The sequence below is a fragment of the Carettochelys insculpta genome, chromosome 31, assembly GCF_033958435.1.
Source record: "Carettochelys insculpta isolate YL-2023 chromosome 31, ASM3395843v1, whole genome shotgun sequence".
Classification (NCBI taxonomy): Eukaryota; Metazoa; Chordata; order Testudines; family Carettochelyidae; genus Carettochelys; species Carettochelys insculpta.
In genome coordinates, this window is record NC_134167.1 from 8,785,870 (window position 1) to 8,808,026 (window position 22,157).

The window sequence follows — 22,157 nt, forward strand, 5'->3', positions numbered from 1 at the left end:
AAATTGACCTAACCCCCAAATTGCTTATCTGGGTTGTGAGCCCGTTTTCTAAGAGGTAGGAGCACAGAGGATGCTCAGTCCCTCCCTGTGTACCCGCAGTTCAGATCAATGCACTTGTACAGCCTCTGGCTGTGGGAGTGCAGCAGCTGCTGCCTGAGGTCAGACAAGAGGAAGTCTGATTCAAAAAGGTCAGGAACCACCTAAGGAAATCCCCTCCCACCCCACCAGAGCCCAAGCAGCTGCTGCTGAATCATGGCTGGAGTCAGGACGGTCTTGTGGTTCAGAGCCTCCTATGGCGTCACAACACTTGAGCTCTATTTTACTGCCAGCCTCCTGCAGGATCCTGGCCAGTTTCTGGAGAGCTCAGCATTTGGCGTGCACCCAACATGGTGAGCACGCCCAGCCCCCATTCCAAAGGCTAATGCACTCAGTAATACGAGCTGTGACAAACCCCATCCCTACCCCTGAGCAGCGCCTTGCTTGTGGAGGTGGGGCCATGCACTAGGCATGGAACCACATTCCAAGCCAGAGGTGGGAGCTGCGCTTTCTGAGGGTCTCACTTGGCCTCTGGAGAAGATGAGGCCTGATGTACATGTACTGAGGACTGTGTGGGAACCACAAGCTGTCCCTTTGCGGGAGGGGGAGAACAGGGTTTCCTGGCCATGCTGGCAGCAGGGGGCAGGAGCTCCATGGGCAAATGGGCCCTCATACCACCCCACAAGAGGCGTAGGTAATATTCTCACTGCCCAGGGGCAGAGAGGTTAAACATTTTGGCCAGAGGCACGAACCAGAATATTCAAACTTGGGTAGTCAGCTTTAGGTGCCAAATTGACTAGACCGGGGCTGGCTATGCAGAGAGCCAAGTCAATAACAGAACCGCAGGAGTCCTGGCTCCCCGTCCTTTGGTGTCTTTGCCTGGGAAGGTTACAGAGAGGAAAACAGCAACAAAGGGTCCTGTGGCACCTTATAGACTAACAGAAAAGTTTTGAGCATGAGCTTTCCCGAGCACAGACTCACTTCATCAACTCAGTGATGCTGAGAACCTGGAGGAGAATCGAAGTGCTCCCAGCAGAGAAGCTTGTGGAGGGAGAGCTGGGCTGAACGAAGGAGCCAGAGACTCAACACAATGAAGGATTTAAAAAGCTTTTGCCCTGAGCTGTCACATTCGTTAGGACAGCACCAGCCCTAAAGGAAAGGATGCCTATCAGCGTTGAGCAGTGCTGCATTTGAGCACAGTTTCCTAGGGCTCCTTAAGATTTACTTAGTCTTGTCTTATTTGCTTAATCAAACAGCAGCCTTAGCCCTGTCTGCATTAACCACCTAGGGGGCAGAGAGTTTTTTCCCCATGCATCACTGAAACAATTAGCTTGGAAATCAACACAGCCTTATTCTAATGACATCCCCCCCAGAAATAGCTGATTGTTATACTCCATTAGCTGGGTTCATGCAGTAGGTGCAGATGCATATTATGCTCTAGTGACAAGCACATTAGCAGCATGTAATTTACTAATGCAAATTAAAATAGTCATTAGTATCTTATGCTCTATTTAGCATTGGCAAATTCATAACAACATTAGCATACATTTAATCATTAGGAAGTTAGCTGGAAACCCAAAGAAATCCTTAAGTGACAGGGAATGGGTATGAGGAAATTATTTTACTCCTCGCTGTGATGTGCTTATTTTTGTGTCAGCAGCTTCAGATTTGGTTTCCATTAACTTACACGCTAATATTATCCTTGGCACAGTCAAGCTATTATCAGCAAGCACCTTATCTAAGCATGAGGACTAAGATACACCTTGTGCTTGGTACAGCATACATTGTTCCCTTTGTGGAGAGGACAAAATACTTGGAACCAGCCAGGCAAGAAGAGAGCTAAGGACTGCTTGAAGAGGGCTGTGGGCCAGAACAATAGTCAACAGGAATCAGCAGTGACAGGACTGGGACCCAGCTAGCATAATGGTGACCGGGTTTTTCAGCTCAGTGCAGGATCTGAGCTTGATGAAAAGCTCCTGCAATCAGAGGAAAGGCAGCTTGGGCCAGTAGGTGGCAGCATCAGGCTAGGAGTCAGGAAACGTAGGCTCACCGATTTCCAGTCTACCCAGAAGAAACTATTACGATCATCTAGTGCCTATGGGGTCCAACACATTAGGCACTAGCCGCATGTGGCTATTTGGCCGGTTGACTGTGGCTACTTGGCTTGAGCAATAAAAATAGCCCAGATATGTAAACCTCTTTCTGCTGGCCTAGGATGCAGTAAGCAAAGGCCCTTCATTGTCCTAATAAAATCATCTAGCCTATCAAATTCACCCCTGCCTGTCCTAGGTCTTGCTTTCTTCTAGCTTCACACCAGCTACTCCCATCATCCCCATGCTAATGCTCTGCCAGTAGAGATCACCCCATGCAACCTTGGCACACATGCCCCTAGCACTTCGCTAATCCAAAGAGTACACAGTGTATACACATCTCCCTGTATTGACACAGTAAGGACACTGATCAATGCAGATCCAACATGCATGTCTACTGGAAACCGCAGGGCCTGGAGACTGCACTGACTGCAAATCAGAGGGTGTGATTTGTGAGTCTGTGCCAGCATCGGGTCCACGCCCTCTTTTGCAATAGCACAGAAAATGAAAAGGGCCTTAGTACAATGGAGACAAGGCCCTCTTCCATAAGGGCAAGCACGACATGAACCCACCAGAAATCTTTACATCAACTGATATTACACCCGTTGGGATTAGTACATGTCACTCTAAAACCCCACAGACTTTAACAGGGGAGCAGAGAGACTTTTAAGACATGTCCAGAAAACACACACACCTTCACAGGGAATGAGAAGCTTTCTTTAGAACTTTTCCATCAGGGAATGGTGATTAGATTAGAGTTTGGTCCACATACAGCCTTATCAGCAACCTTTAATCATGTTTACTCAGACCCTCTGGCCATTGGACCGTGAGGATCCTACGCCCAGGACAAAGGTGTGGTACCGCTGGATTCCTGCGAAAGTGCTTCACTTGCTGAGCATATTACAATTCCTATGGCTGGGCCGGCCCCCATCTAAGAGGCTGAATCTTCTCTTATGCAGTGGATTTTACTCTCCCAGACTGAAGCTGAGTTCAGCTGCCCAACGATGGAGATTAAGAACGAAAATGAGGAAAAACCACTGCTTTTAACTCTAAGAAGATTTCATCTTTCTGAAGATTATGGCTTCCTTCTTCCAAACCCTCTGGTAGGGACTTTTTCTGAGACATTCATGTCAGGGGAAACACAATATCTTCAAAGCAGACGGGTTCGGGTCAGCTTTCTTATTTGTAATTGTGTATAAAGACATATTAGTGAAAGATTCAATTATAGTTTCTTTAAACATTCATGCAAAACCAAAAAATTATCTAGAGGACAAGATTCTAATTTGTAAAAAGCAATAAAAGTGGCAGGGGAAGCTGTGAGGAGAGGGGAAATGAAGCCTTTGCTCGATGCCAGCGAATTGATCATGTCTTAACAGATTTTCAGTGAGTCTGAGCACAGGGAAGATCAAGCTTTAGAAGACTTTAATCCTTTAAAAAAAGTGACAGCGAATTATCAATGGCACTCCTTGAGCATAAGATTGCAGGGAAGAAATTAATTGAGGATTATTCAAGTAAAATGTCGAGACACATGATACAGGCAGGGAGCTTAAGCGCAAACTGTCGGATAGGAAAAATACACTTGTTTAAATTGTGATGCCAGCACTTTAAAGAGCCTGATCCTGCCAGGTTCTGAGCAGGTGAGGTCAAGGGGTAGTCAGCAATTAGTATTAGAATTTAGTAGGACTGGACCTTTTAAGTCATTGTATTTACAGGCACTAGGATAGTAACTGACGTTCCAGTCTCTTAAAAGACCATGTTCTGCAAACAGTAAAATGCCACAACCGCAGGACTGATTGCTTTCTGCATGCACTGAGTGAGACAGTGTAACCCACACACCTACTGAATAAAGTTCTCTGTTCCATATAGTGTGACAGACCACTTACAGAAAGAACAAATGAGTCTCTTCTACAGCCTTAGCTAAGGGCTAGCTCATGTGGGTGAGGCACATGCACTGAGCTCCAAATGTCCCAGGTTTGGTTCCGACTGTTGGCATTACAATAGCACATTAGGAAAGAGGTGGAGGAAAAGCAACAGAATTGATAAGGGGTTTAGGAAACCTGACCTCTGAGGAAAGGTTAAAAACCAGGCATGTTTTGTCAAAAGTAAAGACAGCTGACGGGAGACAACTGTCTCAACATAATTGAAGGGCTTGTCATAAAGACCACAGGGATCATTTGTTTTCCATGTCCACTGTGGAGAAAGGTGAGAATAATGGCCTTAATGTGCATTAAGAAAGATGTAGTTAAAAAGTTATTCCTAATATCTAGCTTAGCTCTAGAACAGGGGGATGTACAATTCCCTTCCTAGATGCTGGTCCAACCTGTTCATAGAAACCTGCTGTCAAGGATGGTCTATGTTTACATGATTCTACCTCAGGGCAGGGAGCTAGATTTGATCACTTATAGTTATAGGTCCCTTCTAACCCTATGTTTGTATGAACACTCATTGCCCTTTGGAGTCATTCAGATGAGTTATATACTGTAACCAAAGAGCAGTCCTGGTATGCACAGTTGCGCCATTTAAGGTGATCATCTGACTATGAGATGGGTTTAATGTTTGTGCACAGTTGTATTCAATGATGCCGACTTTCTTGATTTTTTATCATGATTGTCATGATATTCAGTATTGCAATTAAAATTCCATTAGCAAGGCTACATAGCTGACTACACCTCTCCCCCCTCCCGGTGTCTCTGACAGCAACCCCAGGGGACTCAGCCTCATGTCTCTTGAGTGTTGGAATTCTGTAATTCTACCACTTTTAGAGCAGACCCTGGATGAAAGCCCCTTGTATCTGCCACGCTTTCCCCACAGGTCTGACTGGGCTTGGTACATGAAGTACAGGGAGGTTTAGGTTGGACGTTAGGAAAAACTTCCTAACTGTCAGGGTGGTTAAGCACTGGAATAAATTGCCTACGGAGTTTGTGGAATCTCCATCACTGGAGATATTTAAAAGCAGGTTAGATAGATGTGTCAGGGATGATCTAGAGGTGTCTAGTTCTGCCGTGAGGGCAGGGGACTGGATTTGATGACCTTTCAAGGTCCCTTCCAGTTCTAGTGTTCTATGATTATATGCAGTTCCTCCCTGTGAGAGTCTGAACCAGAGGTGCTTATGGTCACCCAACAGCCTGCTGAAAACTCTAGTCTGACTCTGCCCAAACAGCCACTCCCCTTGTCCAACTGCCACAGCCCTTTGGATCTTTTTGTTTTGGCTCTATTCATCAAAGCCAGTTTTGCAAGATGCCTGGAGCCAGGATTACAATCTTCAAAGTCAAGGGTTCTTGAGAGAAGAAGGTTGAATTTATTAAGTATTTACCGAGGGTGGCTTATCTTGAGCCACTCTGTTTGCTTACTTAGACTCAAAGGGGTAACCATGTTAGTCTGTCGCTTCACAATTATAGGCAGTCCCATGGCACCTCAGACTAGGCCATGAGCTTTAGTGGGTTTTACCCATGAAAGCTCCTAACCTAATCAATTGGTTAGTCTCTGAAGCGTCATGGGACTGTTCCTCCCTTAGCTAAGCCAATGTAGTCCTCAGTAACAGCCCAATAACTCAGTCAATAATGACTTTGCAGTTATGACAGAGTGGCTCCATTTCCCTCACATGCTGCTCTCAGGGAAACGTTACTGCCTAAGAATCTGTCCTTAAAAACATTAACAAAAGTTTAGCAAAGTGAACCAGTGACCCTTTTAAAAGCTACAAAGTCAGAAACCAAACAAAATCCACAAAATTCCTTACAACTTGGGGTTCTCCTTAAGCCAGTTGCAGATGGGGCATGTCTACACTAAGCAGCTTTTGGCGAGAGGGCTGTGAACCACGTCTCTAAAAGTTAGCACCTGTGAGTGCTTTTTGTTGGCACTTTTGCCACCAAAATACTTCCACACCCAACAGGTGGGTTTTGCTTTGCAGGCAGGCAGAACTCTCCTGTCACAAAGCAGCTTTCACACGTACACCTGGCACAGCAAAACCTTGTTGTTTATGGGTGTTTAAACACCCGTGAACAACAAAAGTTTTGTCAAGAAAGTGCAAGTGTAGACACAGCCTCAGCTTTTGAATGCTTCAGGTCATCAGTACCATATTAGTGGTGACACTGTGTGTGTCATAGCCAAACTTCTATCAACGCAGTGACTAAGTCATAGAATCCTAGGGCTGGAAGGGACCTCAGGAGGTCATCTAGTGCAGCCCCCTGCTTAAAGCAGGATCAACCCCAACTAAAGCATCCCAGCCAGGACTTTGATTGCTGGGTACTCAGCTTTGTTCTTGGTCTGCATCTCCTGGGAAATGACTGTTCTAGAGGCACAGGTACACTCAGGTGCTATGGGAATGTAATCAATAACCATTACAGACATCATCACTAACAAAACGGCAGCCTGGTATCCACAGCTCTGGAGGGGAAGGGGTGACATTCTCCTTGCAGACCCTGTGCTTGTTTCTATTTGGAAAGGGCTCGGAAAATAACAATTCACTTAAACCAACTCATTGGAGGCCTCTAAACCTCACAAGAGTACTTCCAACAGCCGCTCATTTTCTCTCCCTCCAGCGAACAAACTGCCACTGGCACATCAAAGACACTATAAAGCTCCACACTCTTCCCCTAAGAGAAACCATCCTGAATGCCTTGTGCACGGGAATGGTGGGGCAGACACGCCAGAGGGGCTGGATTTAGCAGGGAGCTCAGCTGAGCTGAGCAGTAGTTTTTGGAAGCTGGATAACCTCAGCTCTGGAAATGAAGCCAAATTGCTGGGCAGTTCCTCATGTGAGTTTCTTTGCTACCCGGATTAAAATTTCTCTCCTGGGAGAGGAGTGAGAACCATGTGACAATAACTTCATTTGTGCTTTAAAAATAGTCTCCAGTCTAATTTAATGGAGATGGAAAGAACTGATACCGGGGAACCACAGTAGCCCCTATACTCCCTCCCTGATGCCATGGGGTCCCCCCTCGTAAATGCTAGACAGTCCCCACCCCGAATTATGACACAACCACACACGCATCTCCCTGCCACTAAAAAACAGAGGGTACCAGCTGCTAAGGGGCCAGATCCTGCCTGATAAGGCCCTGCGAGCATCTAGCACAATTGCTCACATGCACCTCAATCCCCGCCATTACCTCAGGCTTGGACTCACTGAACATGCAGCTCTGCCTGTCGTGCCGGCCAACCCCAACCTGCCACCCTGTCTGCTATGCTGGTCACCCCACCCCTGAACTTTGCGGATGCCCCTCGTTTCTGCCCTATAACTTCCATCCCTGCTCCAATCACAGCATGGGCGATGTGCACAGGGGCAATATGCCCCCTCAGCATTGCAACCCGCCCATCCATGCTCTGCAGGGGCCTCCCTTGGAGTGGTGCAGCCTGCGAATAGCCCTATGCCTAGGCCACAGGGCTTCTGGGGGGTGGGGGTGGGGCACTGCCCTGCACACATTGGAAGCAGTGGGCGGGGGTGCAGCAGGGGCAGGAGAGGGTGGGACATGGGCAGATCAGGGGTGGGTGGCAGAGAGGGAGGGATGGTGGGGCATGGGTGGAGCTGGGACAGGGAGGTGGTGGGGCTGCGGCATACGGCCTGCAATCCCCACAGCAGTCGCTTCTGAATCACAGACTTGCCCATCAGCTTAGGGGTTGCTGAGGAGATACAGCCAATAACCTGTTACTGGGCACATTCCTCACTGACTGGCTTGATGATTTAAGGCCTTCCATCTGTTCTAGAGCGAACTCCCTGCTCCTTATGGGCCGTGGCTGGAGATTGCCAACAACCTGCCTCGCCTGATCCAGAGCCATCAGCTCCGTGCACAAGTTTACAAGGTGCCTTGAATGCTAGGTTTATGGGGATGAACCTCAAATTCATGTTGGTGCCAGCCACCTCTGTCCCGACGGGCCTGGCTTTTCCGTTGCAAACGAAGCAGTACACAAACAGCTGGGGAATCACAGAGATCAATGGATAAGAGTTACACAGCCAATAGGGGAGAAAAGTGAAAACAATGAGAAAAGATGCAATTTCAGCAATAGCGTGGCTAGGATGCTTTTGCACTTTCATGACTGATTTTGTAAGCAAATAGATTTTAAATGAAGAGAAAATTTAGAGTTACCTAAGTGGGGGCAGGGGAACCACTCCTGAAAGGCGCACAGTCAGCAAACTGGAAAGGTTGAGAACCACTGCTATAGAAACACCAGGAGGTTTCTGTCAAGTAGGGCTAGAAAAGTGACCTTCTGTTTGCATACTAAAACCTGTTATAAGAGTCGAAGTCTGAGCAGAGCAGAGGAGAGGAAGCATTTGTGTTGAAGAAGACAAGGATATTTCCCAGATGTGTCATTGCAGCAGGTCCTGTTCTGAGCTCAGATGTTGCCTTGTTTTATGAGGCAGAAGCAGAGCAAGTTACTTTGCTTTGGGGCCTCAGTTTATGGGAGGAGAATATCTCCATAGGGCATTGGGGGTTGGACAGGTGCACTGAGATCTTGGTGGTGGCCATTTTGGCCAGGTGTATTGAGATGCTTAGTGGTGGTCATTTTTACTACTATCAAACACCTTACCCAACAAGGTTCTCTTTGGCAGATGCCCCAGCTGAGCAGTCAGCATCTCAAAGGGCACCGAGAACTACAACTGGCCCACCTGGCACTCAGCTTCATCACAATGGGGTTCGTCTGGCAAGAAGGCGAGAAGGAGCCCGTCAAGGTAAAAGCGGCACCAAATGTGTTATTTGCTCTATGACACTAAGTGCTCTTTTTGTATAAATGCCACCAGACTAGGCAGAGGTCTCTAGCCCTCTTGGTGGTCACTCCATAACGAGTAGGACATCTTCATGTCACCCTGCTATTTGCGAGTCAGTTGATGGCTGACCAGCCAGCCCAATTCTGGAGCCGCAGGTCTTATCACAGAAGGGGCAGGTGTTGGTAGCTGTTGGAGGGGTGCTGGGCAGTTTTTGCCTCTCTTTTCTTCTCCTCTGCCTCTTTTCAACTGTGCTGCCATGGGACCTCTCAAACTGCATTACCCCTTCATGGATTACTGCTCTCCACTGGGGAAGGTCCTGGGCAAGGTTCTCCCAAGTGTCAACACTTATGCAACACTTTTTCATGTGTGCCTTCAGCATGTCCTTATATTGCTTCCTCTGGCACCCAAAGCTCCTCTGTCCTTCCCTTGGCTCCAAAAACAGAATCTATTTTGGGAGGCAAGCTGGGAACAGCCTGTGCTATTGCCAGGTACAAAACTCTCAGCTTACCTGATATCCGGTAGCATCAATAGCAAAGTGCACCTTGAGGGTTTGCCTGCAGAAAAAACACCCTTCTTACTTGAGGTTAAAATTGATGTCTTGAGACCAGAGCATGCTGCCCAGTGTGGCTCTTGGTTCCCAGTGGGAGCCTGCTACTTTTAACATTCCAAATGGATCCTTTTCAGGAGAAAATGAAAGAGCCCAAGTTTGTGTCTTCCAGCTTCTCCCACGAAACCTTGCTGTTCCCTACTGCGAGATCTCGCAGATGCTTAGGCTGCCTCCTATCCTGGTTCATGCGGATTTGGTGCTCGCAAACTGGAAGAAAAAGAATGTTAATGGGTAAATGTAAGAAAAATGAAATCTACATCCGGACAGCCTGCAATCAAGTTGTTCAGTGGTTGCGTTAAGTATCAGATCAGCACCAACAATGGCATTGGTCTGTCTAGCAGGGTGGTTTGAGACCATTTGGGTTTGATAATCCTTTAAAATAATCACTGTTCACTCTGTTCTGAGCCTCACTGGCAGGGAGGATAAATATTCCTTACAAAGATCTTTCCAGGTTCAGAGGGGGAGTTCAGTTCTTTGTAAACTGAGGGGGCCTGTATGTACACCCAGAAAAAAAAAAGAAATGCAGTCAGCTCCACATTACTGTTAGCATCAGTGCGAGGATGAAATCTCGTTCTGAGGAGCACACAATGGATCTTTGGTAACCGATTCCACTTCTATACTGATTTGTTATTCCTGTTTCCTCTTCTTGCACGTTTGTGGTCGCTACCCGACGCTCCTGCAGGCCTTTGGAAATTGAGTGAGTATCTTGTATACTTATTTCTTTCTAAAAGACATCATCTTTGAATATGCTCAGTAATTTGCTCTATCATATCAGGGCTCCCATTTGTTTAAATATGCCTTCTGCTATAGGAGCACAACACAACAGTCTTTGGTAGGGAAATTCCACTGCAACAGAAAAGCTGCTGGGCGGCCCATGTGTGACCAGTGTTCCCTGCAAGCTGAGTGCTCAAGTGGCTGCCCACAAGAGATTCAAGTGCCACCCAGCTGATTACAGAGCACCCACATCCAGCAGCATGTGTTTCTATGGGTAGTGCACAGCTACAAATGCCTTGATGCATGTAGCAAAATTTATTCCATCCATGGATGAAAAGAATTACAGCGAACCCTGTGTGTGACCCACAGAGCTCTGTAAACCGGACTACAGCTCCGATCTCTCACACATGGGTAGGGATTATGGAGACAGCCCATTGGATGTTTGGGGGCTGCTGAGCTCCTTTGAAAATCAGGTTCCACGTGCCCAGCAGGCATTGCTCCATTTTGATCAGAGGACCTGGCAGTGGGACACGAAGCCCACATGCCATTTGCAGAGGGTGGAGGTGCTGCCTTCTGTATGGCAGATGATCTCCACTCTGAATGCCCGAAGAGACTTGAAAAATTCAGGTTCGCGCTCAGCAGGTGGCATCTTCTTCCCAGCCCTGATGGGGCAGGTGACAAAGAGGAAGAAAATGTTTTATATTCCACACTGCTACCAATGTTCCCTCTGATCTTTTCCATCAACGTGTGGAATAACTTTATGTGCACTGAGGCATGTGCGAATGTGCATCACCAGCACAACAAAAACCTACCTGGGGGCACTCTTGGAATCTCTCCTGAGGGAACACACAGCTGCACAGCTGATAGGGAACACTCAACCCAGCAGCCATGTTTGTAGACTCCTAGACTGTGACCAAAGCTCATGCAAGCAATTCTTGTGTGGCCGGGGCTTGCACGGGCCTTGCTGACTTGGCACCTGCAAGCAGTGAGCTGGAGGGAGCACAAGGGGTTAGTTACACTAATTCGAGGAACGAGATGGTTTTAATCTCTGCGTGTTATATGATTTCGAAATTATTGTTCCTAAAGGAATCTGGACACCATCTTTTCCCTGCCTGGAGGGGAAAGTTTGAGAGGCTTCATTCTTGTTACTCTCCTTGTGGAGAAGGCAGCAGCCCCGGGAGTTAAGGTAGAGGACAACCTGGATGGCCCAATGAAAGAGGGGGGAAACCAAGGGGACATAAACACAAGTGTCTCCCGCACAGTCACAGCTCTTCCACTGTTCCCTTGCAGGCAGTGGTTCAGGCAGCTAATGCCAGCCTGCAGTCTGACAAAGAGGCCCTGCATGAGGCCCTGCAAGACCTGGCAAAGGCCATTAAAGAGATGACTAATGCTCTGAAACTGATGCACGGTAAGAATAAAACTTCACACTTCGATGTCTGTGGATCGCTGCACAGATGTTAATTTGTCTGGATATGTGAGCAGAAATACATTTGCAATCAGGGTAAAAAGATTCTAGGCAGGGACATGGCTGCAGCTGTTAGGGCTTGGAGAAAATCACACGCAAGACAGATATTCTCTGGACCATGCAGAGATATACGTGCATGTATCATGCAACAAGCATCCCGAATAAAACAAGTGAGTTTAGTGAGACAATCCAAGTAGCAACACTGAAAAGCCTCTCACTGCTCTGGGATACTCCTCTGACCTCAGAGCAGCTATGACCAGCTGCGCTTAGCTGGAGTGAAGGGTAAATCTGATGTGTGTATCCGGCCTGGATGTAGGAAATTACAGAACTTGGCTCTGAACTACCAAGAAATGGGCTCCATGGAAAACATACGAACTAAAGTTAATTGTCGGGTCAGAACCAGGGGTAACACAGCCCTTTCTGTGAGAGTTCCACTGGCTAGAGGGGTTCAGGCCACACCTCTGTTATTACCACTGTGTGAAAAGAACTGGCCATCAGCTCCTGGTTTTACCAATCTTCACCCCACCTCTGCTCCATTACAGAAACGTAAAAACGGCCACACTGGCTTTTGACTGCTCTGTGATTCTCTGCTGTCACTGGCGGGCTGTAATCAGATTTCACCAGCAGCAGCGGGAGTATTGACAAGAAGCACAGACAGGCACAGCAGCTGGGGGGCATGTGTTTGGAGGGAAGTCACCTTGGCATACTGAGGCCAGGAGAGCACGTTCTTTGTGCAAGGCACATCTGAGATGTGCTCAGGCAGACAAGGTGACTGACAGCGCTAAAAGGGTCCATAGTGCAGGAGATTTTCCAGCTCTCAGTCAGATGGCAGAGCTAGCATCCCAGCACTCAAGGAAGAATCCAGAGAGCCATATGAGTAACAGCCCAAGCTACCTAGGGTTTGGCCAGAGACAGCTTAATTCTGCTGTACCCACGAGTCATGTGGTGCAATAGCTCACTGTACCTCGAGTTCCATTGTTTCAACTGATTCTTAAGGACCATAAATAAAGCTCATGGGATCATTAAAGGAGCCAGGTGACATTCTGGAGGGTGAAGGTGGCAGCACCCAGCATTCCAGCCTCCTCTGCAAGTTGTTTTCCTAAAGATCCAGGGCATTTCTCAGCTCAGACTATGAAGGAAGCGATGGGAGACAGGGAAGGCTGATGCAGATGTAATTAATTGCCTGTTGCTTGGCATAATGCCGTGCTTTGATTTCTTTCCCAGACTATGTGGACCCAGTAATCTTTTATGCTGTGATCCGGATCTTTTTGTCTGGGTAAGTACGAGGTGCACATTTCCTGCTAGAATGTGCATGTCAGCAAGTCCCAAGGGTAGGGAGGAGGCTGTCGGGGAGACCTTTCTTTTGGGAAGGGAACGTCTGGTTTATTTTATTCACACTGGGCCAGCTGAATGCATGGGATACTGAGGTATAATCAGGAAGGCCAAAGTGCAGTTGGAGTTGCAGCTAGCCAGGAATGTGAAGGATAACAAGAACGGTTTCTGCAGGCATGTCAGCTGCAAGAAGGTGGTCAGGGAAAGGGTGGGACCCTGACTGAATGGGGAAGGTGACCTAGTGACACATGATGTGGGAAAAGCTGGAGTACTAAATGCTTTTTTTGCCTCAGTCTTTACAGACAAGGTCAGCTGCTAGACTGCTGCAATGGGCAGCCCAGTATGGGAAGGAGGTGGGAAGACCTCAGTGGTGAAAGAACAGGTTAAGAACTATGTATAAAAGTTAGGTTTACACAAATCTCATGCATCCGAGGGTGCTGAGGGAGTTGGCGGATATGACTGCAGAGCAATTGGCCACTACCTCTGAAAACTTGTGGCAACTGGTGGAGGTCCTGGATGACAGGAAAAAGGTAAAATTTAGAGCCCATCACTTAAAAAGGGGAGGCAGCTTCCAGGCAGCTACAGACCAGTCAGCCTCACCTCAGTCTGTGGAAAAATCATAAAGCAGTTCCTTAAGCAGTTCATTTTGACACACGAGGAGGAGAAGGCGGCAATCAGGAACAGTCAACAGGGATTCACCAAGGGGCAAGTCATGCCTAGCCAAACTCATTGCCTACTATGATGCGATAATGGGCTCTGTGGATCTGGGTAAAGTGATGGATGTGATACACCTGGACTTTAGCAAAACTTTTGATATGGTCTCCCATAGTATCTTTGCCAGCAAGTTAAAGAAGTATGACTTGGATAAATGGGCTGTAAGGTGGTTAGAAAGCTCGTTAGATCATCAGGCTCAATGGGTAGTGATCAACAGCTCGATGTCTGGTCAGCAGCCACTATCAAGTGAGATGCCCCAGAGGCTGGTCATGGGGCTGATATTATTCAACATTGTTATTAATGACTGGGAGGAGACGATGGATTGCACCCTCAGCAAGTCCATGGATGACACTAAACTGGGGAGGGGGGAGATAGATATGCTGGAGGATAGGGAGAGGGTCCACAGTGACCTAGACAAATTGGAGGATTGGGCCAAAAGAAATCTGATGGAAGGTCAATAGGTCTCTTGCACTAAATGCTGTTCTCTATGGAATCACACTAATCAATTATCTTGCCACTGCTTTAACAGGATGCTACTCATTAATGTATACAACAACAAACATATCACTCACCCATGAAAAATAGATTTCAGGAAAAAGTGAAGTCTCATTCAAAGCACCGTTGGTGTGTCAGAGCCTCAGGTGAAGAGCTCAGACCCCCCAAAGTTACTCCATTATCAGTTTTAGTTTAGGGCTCTAATTTTAAATTTTGTAACAGGTTTCAGTTTTCCTGAGCGTAAAGGCAGGCGTCATCTTATTTGTGTTTTCAGTTTCCCATCTAAACTCACCTGGTCTTGAAGGCTGTGAGTCTGAAAAAGAAACATGTCTTTTTAACTCTGTTCCATTATAAACTTCATGGGACTGGAAGTTACTATAACTGTATTTCTGGAAGAGGCTAAAAATAATGGAAAGCTGGAAAATAAAACTCTTTTCCCTATTAGATGTGCATAACAGCTGCTTCTGCAGTTAATGCAAGGGACAGGGTTTGCCCCAGAAGCCTAACAGAAACCAAAAAAATTACCCTACCAGCAGGTCTAGAGAAGTAATTATTCCCCTCTATTCAGAACTGGTGATGCCACATCTGGAGTATTGAATCAGTTCTGGGCCCCCAGCATAACATGGATGTGGATGCACTGGAGTGGGTTCAGCAGAGAGCAACAAAAATTATTAGGGGTCTGGAGCACGTGACCTATGACGAAAGGCTGAGGGACTTGGGCTTGTCTAGTTTGCAGAAGAGAAGTGTCAGGGATGATTTAACAGCAGTCTTCAATTTTCTGAAAGGGGGCTCTAAGGAGGATGGAGAGAGACTGTTCTTGATGGTGACAGATGACAGAACAAAGAGCAATAGTCTGAAATAACAGAGGGGGAGTTGTAGGTTGGACATTAAGAAAAACTGTTTTACCAGGAGATGGTAAAGGACTGGAATGCGTTACCAAGAGAGGTGGTAGAATCTCCATCCCTAGGGGTTTTAAAGTCCTGGCTTGACATAGCCATGGCTAGGATGATTTAGTTGGGATTGATTCTACTTTGGGCAGGGGGCTGGACTAGATGACCTCCTGAGGTTCCTTCCAGCCCTAGGGTTCTGTGATTCTATGACCTTTCTGCAGTATACACAGCTACATATTCACATTCCTCAGAAGGCAGGAGATAACTGTGCCCTGCCATGAAAGTATTTCCAGAATCCTGACACCAGCCCATTCCCGTACATTCATTCATAGGTTTTATCCATTTGTAAACATGTAATCCATACAGCAAACACTGCAGGGTATTGGTGGGTTGTGGAAAAAGCAAGTCAGGTTAGGAAAAACCATGACTTGTCAGTCTGTTGATTTGCTGAAGACTAGAGTCTTCTGCGAGGGTGGGGGAAAATTCCACTGCATAAAGATAAAACCTTGCACAACATTAAAGCAAACAGAAAAATTTCCCTACTCTGTATTCAGAGGAATCATTATGCTAAGCAAAGGGCACAGGAATAAAAGACAACTTTTGGAACTTAGTAATATCTGTCTCAAATGCCCTCTTAACCCAGCATACCTGAAAATGACACCGAAATGTTATTTTTGCATTATTTTCCTTTTAACAAAACTAAGCACAGTAGATACAAGATTCCTAGCAACAATGATGGATTTTGGGGTGGCCAGCAGTGTTCCCTCTAATTTTTTTTCCATCCATGTATGGAATAAATTTTGTTATGTGCATCAAGACTTATGCAGCTGTGCACCACCAATAGAAACACAGGCTGCCAGTTGTGGGCACTCTGCTGATCAGCTGGGTAGGACCTGAATCTCTCCTGGGTAGCCACCCAAGTGATCAGTTTGCAGGGAACACTGCTGATACCACTGCAATTTAGTTTTCAGGTGACAGAGTCTGTATGCCTTCCATTGTCATGGTTTGTGCTATCTCACAGTCTGGCTTGGTGCTTTTAGGGAAAACAAGATTGGTCCTTGCTGCAAGAAACATAGGAGGAAATTCCAAAGCACAAAAGGCATCTAAGTTACCAGCTCCACACTGAAAGTCAGCTCTGGAGGCTAATCAGGAGCCCTGGGTTTCCTTTGCATCTTTTAATAACTCCCCTTTGCTGTCTAGTTGAACGGGCATGGCATTACGATAGTCAATGCTGAGATAGAGTCATTCAGAAAATTTTAGCTCATTGCAAAGCTGTAAGCTGTGTACTGTAAATTAAATGGAGAAATTTACAGAGATTACCAGGCAGAGAAGTTGGTTTCAAAACCATCAAATCGATCCATAACTACTGTGCAGCAGTCCAGTGGGCTATTACAACCAGCAAGCGTGCTCTTGGCATTTGAGACAATTAAGGTTGCATTTTAAATCATTACAAAGTAACTACCCTGGAGGTTAATGAGAATTGAGTGCCTGATCCCTGCTGATTACATTAAAAGTTTGCTCCTTGCAATGCTATGTCCTGTTGCTGTGTAATACACACACTTTAAAAAGCCCTGCTATGAATTCCTTATAATTCTCAAAGAACTAGACAGCATGCAATTAAAATCACAGGAATCAAAATGTCTCTAGCTACATGCTTTACCACTATATTGGTCACTGTCAAAATATTATTTTATAGAAATCCTGTTTCAGTAGAGACCCTTCCTCCACCTCACTGTAGCCCCACACAAGTTTTATCCTCCTCCTGAGTATTCCAGGCACCCAAGAGTACCTGAGCAGTCCTCACTCTGCTTCATGCGATTATTAACAAAGGTCTTAAAATAGGCATTGTTGATCTCATGAACATCTGGCTACAGAAGATGAAGGTTTCCAAACAAGCACACAACATGAGCATCACCACATGCACAAACATTCTTTCTCTTCTACCAAGAGCAAATTTTCTGCAGCACTTAATCCAGCAGATAGGATACAGGTCTGGATGTTGTGCAAGGATGATAAAGCAGATTTTTATGTCTCATCTCCAGGCTGTTACCATCACCTATTTCACCCAGAGATTTTTTTTTTTCAGATGGGAGGGCTGCACTATTCCCTGTAAGCTGAGTGCTTGGGCAGCCACCCAGGATAGAAGCAGCTGTTGCCCAGCTGATTAGCTGAGCACCCACAGGCTCCTACAGTGCATGTGTTTTTACTGGTGGTGCACATCCACATGCCTAGGGGAGCATAACATTTATTCTGCCCATAGACAGGAAAAAATGAAGGGAATACTGGATGAATGGGATATATTTTCACCCCAGGAAAAAACACCAGGAGCAGTGCTGTTGGTTTGTTATTATTCATGCAGCACAACCGTCATCTCACTTTAGAGTACAAAGCCACGTCCCCAAACTGAGAAGCTGCGGTCTGTGTTACATGTGCCATGGCACAGGGTGACAATAAAGACTGGATGGGGCTGTGGCGCATCTGAGAATGAGGCATGGTAGGAGCTTATTGTTTTAGGTACATCTTATGTTTAGTTTCTTCCCAGTAATACTTTAACATCAGAGGACTTTATCTGAAATGAGGGTTACCCAGGAGAAGATGATGCATGAGTCATACCAGGAAAGATTTACTCCATTGGGCATCTGTAGAGGTCATTATTTTGAAGTCTTTCCCTGTCTATCAAATGCCGTATCCTTAGCTCACTGCAGCACCATTTCTTCCTGCCTTGTGTGCTTGTTAAGGTGGAAAGATAACCCAGCAATGCCAGGAGGGCTTATCTATGAAGGTGTTTCGGAGCAGCCGATGTCATATTCTGGCGGGAGCGCGGCACAGAGCACAGTACTTCATGCCTTTGATGAGTTATTAGCCATTCATCACAGCAAGGAAAGCAGTAAGTGAAACAACACTTGGCTTATTTGTTTAAAGAAGGGGCTGTGGCTGCGTATCAGGTATATGTACTGACAGCATGCTGTAAAATCAGGCTCCCAAAATCCACCTGCTTCAGAGTCAGCTGAGAAGAACTTCCCTTCAATTCATTGTGGGGGATGGTCTATTAAACTCAGGTTCTGGCAGCTGACTTATTTTGACATAGGTAAATCTCATTCTATGAGGAATAGTGCCTGTTTTGAAATAGTTACTTCAAAATAGGGGCTGTTAAGACAGGGAATAGGGGCTACTTTGAAATAAGCCACAGTGTGTTCAATGGCTTTATTTTGAAATAGGTTCTATGTGCGTAAACACACTATTTCAAAATAGAAAAGCAGTCAAGTAGGACTTTAAAGACTAGCAAAATAATTTATTAGGTGAGCTTTTTCGAAAGCTCACCAAAAAAATTATTTTGCTAGTCTTTAAAATTCTACTTGACTGCTTTTTTGTTTTGATCGTGTATAGACTAGCACAGCTCCCTCTCTGTTACTATTTCAAAATAGCTAAGTGGCATTTTGAAATGCATTTTTGTGTGTAGCAGTGCTGTTCTGATATAAGCTATTTCAAAACAGCTATTCTGGAATAAGGCTACTGTGTGGACATACCTTAGGATACAGAGCAAGAAATCATCACTACTACCCATCGGGGGCAGACTCAGACACTTGCCCTTTGTCTACAGGGAGGCAATGTGTGGGAGTTCTGGGTGCAGCTGGGAATATGGGCTTGTTTTCTATAATTGGGATCTGCAGGCCAATCTGACTTGGATGGCAAATGCAAAAGTGCGGGATGGGTTTCATCCTTCGTCCCTTAGTGATCCATGTCACAATTCTACGCATCTGGCATTCTCTGCTCTGGCATGTCAGCGATTGCTTGGTGGGTCAAGGCTGAGACACTTTGGCAGGGTATTTGGGGGAAAGCATGAGTGCAGGTGATCATTTTAGGTGATCTAAAAGTATAGCCGCCCCCTGGGAATTGCCAAGATTAGCTTTTGCAATTAATAGCTGCCCTGCCATTCTTTGGTCAAACGATTCACCTCTTCCTTTGCGAACCTTTTGCAGCTGCATTTCTACACAGGATGAGGGATTACATGCCACCCCATCACCGGGCCTTCATAGAAGAAATCCAGTCGGTCCCTTCACTGAAGCAACATATACTGTCCTCTGGACAGGTAAAGCTGCGGATAGCTTACAACCAATGCGTGTCCACCCTGACAGGCTTGAGAACCTGCCATATTGCCATAGTCACCAAGTATATCATCACAGCAGCCGCTAATGCCAAAGCCAAAGAAGGAAAAGCAAACCACAGCGGGGGTACCTTTCAGATTAATCCACCTTCGTGGTTAGAAGAGAGGGGAACTGGTGGCTCACACATCCTGAGCTTCTTAAAGAGCATCAGGGATACAACGCGAGAAGGGATGATGCATGATTAAACGCCATCGTGCTGCACCCGGTTTTCCAGGAAGGAGATGTGTGTGCAAGTTTAAGACTAAAAGAGTTGTTTGTTTAATAGTTACATACAGCGCATGTGCCAGGATCTGGCTGAAATTGCCCTATTTGAAAGGTTTGTCTTAAGTAAAAACATCCTATACCCCATTTCTATGAACACAACCAACCTGCCCCGTTAACTGTGTGCTTGGGTGGTCACCCAGGGGAGAGTCAAATGCCACTCAGCTGATTAGCAAAGTGTCCACAGGTGAGTCTTTACATCCGCACATACCTCCATGCACATAACATTTATTCTGCACATGGATGTTAAAAATAGAGGGAACACTGAACACAACATACATGCAGAATTGGGAATAAACTATTGCTGGAAGAAGAAAACCACGGTCCCTCAGGCACATGGGGTATGTCTGCACAGGGCTAAAAGACCTGCAGCATGGCACAGCTGGCCCAGGTCAGCTGACTGAGCCTTAGACATTTCAGCTTGGACCTGAGCCTGAATGTCTACACAGCAGTTTCAACCCTGTGAGGTGGAGTCAGCTGACCTGGGCCATCTAGGGATTTTTCATCCATCCATGGATAGACCTTTTGTTGCATCTTCCTTCAGACAAGAAACTGCAGCGCTTTCCTGCAGCTCAGCAGCCTGGAAGGTCCCAAGGCCAGAAGTCCCTTCCATGGAGAACATCTGGTGACATGAGGCACAGGGGGTCTGAGGTGGCTGCTGGTGGGATCTCAGATGGGGGGACACCGGATTTGAGAACACTGTTGCCAGAGACTCAGAAGTTCAGGCTACTTATTTGAGAGCCTGAATTCCAATTAAGGGATCTAAGTTTTTGGTGCCCAGTTGGGAGAAATGGGGTCGAGATTCCAATGAAATTTTAATCTGGAATTGTTTCCTTCTGACTGCTGAAAACTAGCAATTACCTGAGTAGCTCAGAAGTTTTCCTACCCGCTCTCTGCTCTGGGCCTTTCAAGCTGTCAGCAACACTATGGCTCAGCAGGAGCAGGAGTTTCAACAATACTGATCGTAATAATAATAAAAACTGATCAAGGTCCTACTTTACTAGGGGGAAGCCAGGCTGGAAGGCTCAGCAGATGGCACTGAGAGCTGACTGCCCTGGGCCCCACTCCTTGTTGGTCATGGAGCTGTGTCCCCCTCCCACCTTGCCCTGAGGTCCACGGTGGCAGTTGATCCCAGTGGTCCCAGGATGGAGTTTGGAGTCATGTGGCAAGTCACCTGTCTGTGCCTGACTCAGTTCTTTGCAGGTGGACACCATGGCCCACGTTACAGGTTGAAGGTTCGCAGGAAAGTCAATTCAGTGTGACTGGTGCTTCCCATGCTTCATTGCCCGTTGAATGTTTCTTGATGGGCCAATCAACCTAAAAAGCCTTTCCCAGCCTTGGTCTGAATGAGGCAGGTAAGTTGATTGCAGAGATGCAATTCTAGCTATGGAAGTTTTGTAGCTAGAATCAACTTATGTGCTATCAACTTACCTGGCCATCTTCACAGAAGGAGGCTGACAGGAGAAATTCTCATATCAACTCCCTAATTTCTTGCGATATTGAGGACTACAGGGGTCAACTGCCAACCCTGGATAGTTCAATTTCATATGTCTCTGCCAAGCGCACAAAATCGAATTCTGGAAGATCCACCCTAGCTGGGTTGATCTGTGTAATGTAGTCATACCCCCAGATATGCTGGCTGTCTACACAGTGAGTACTATTCCCCAGGAGCTGACACCTGAAATACTAGCGCATAACCAGTCGTTATAACTTCAAATACAAAAATGATACATGCATGTGAATGGCATAAATATAACCAGCAAATCATGTACTTTTTATAGATGCCTCACTTGGCTCACTTTGTGCAGGATTTGTTGCAAACAGAGTACAGTGCTTTGCAGCAACAATCTGAATGTTCATATCACAATCTAATCCAATAATGTCACAACTCTCCTAGGACTTGATTCTCTGGTGCCTTGCCCTATGTATGCATAGTCATCTCTGTCGCTTTTCACAAGTTAAAACGATTGCACAAGGAACAGGGGAGTTGGGTTCTGGCCCCTGATGCTGGCAGGAAAGTTGGAGCTACAAAACAGTTTTCTAATGTCAAATGTCACAAATGTATTCTGGTTTATATAAAGGAGTGGGAAGGAAGCCCTTGAAATTGTTTGTGACGCATTTAGTCTATTTCGAAACAAGGTATTTTCCATTTTATAGGAGGTAGCCTGAGTTACAATCATCTTTATAAACAGTACTGAGGCAGCAGTGGTTGTTGATAGAAGAGTGAATGAGCAAGAGAGTGAGACAGAGACCAGACCTTTTGGAAAGAGCTATGAATAACCCTCCTGTTGTCAGGGAGATTTCCAGGAATTTAAAATTATATATAAACTAAAATTTTATTAAATTCTGTTTTTCCCTCATACCCTTTTAAAGTTTTATGATCAGCTCCATGCTTTCACAAGGGAACGCTTTAAAGTACAAGCACTACACAGAGAATTTCCATTAAAATTCAATGTCTCTTCCAGGCCTGGTCTCTGCTTCTCAGGAGGTGCTGTGCATGCTGCAAACAGGCTCCCACTTGCGCCTTTAAGGGGATGAAAATATTTTTTGCTCCATGGATCAATGTGCAGAGATGCCCACTGAATCTTCCAAGGTGTTGTCTAGATTTGTGGCCATGCATGCAGCTTTTAGGAGAAAATGTAAAATCCCAGGACAGTTCTCTGTGGGGCAGTTTAATTCCACTGATT

General features: G+C 46.1%; 1 protein-coding gene across 1 annotated transcript; it reads left to right on the top strand.

Annotated features, from left to right (window-relative positions):
- Positions 1-3,070: 3,070 nt before the first annotated feature.
- LOC142004245 (indoleamine 2,3-dioxygenase 2-like) lies at positions 3,071-19,784 on the top strand. The gene is made up of 10 exons (XM_074981759.1): positions 3,071-3,229; positions 7,827-7,922; positions 8,671-8,790; positions 9,546-9,664; positions 10,116-10,130; positions 11,234-11,333; positions 11,438-11,555; positions 12,837-12,888; positions 17,782-17,930; positions 19,024-19,784. Exons 1-10 carry the CDS (start codon positions 3,080-3,082, stop codon positions 19,392-19,394), a joined length of 1,290 nt encoding a protein of 429 aa, XP_074837860.1. The 5' UTR covers positions 3,071-3,079; the 3' UTR covers positions 19,395-19,784.
- The last annotated feature ends 2,373 nt before the right edge of the window (positions 19,785-22,157 follow it).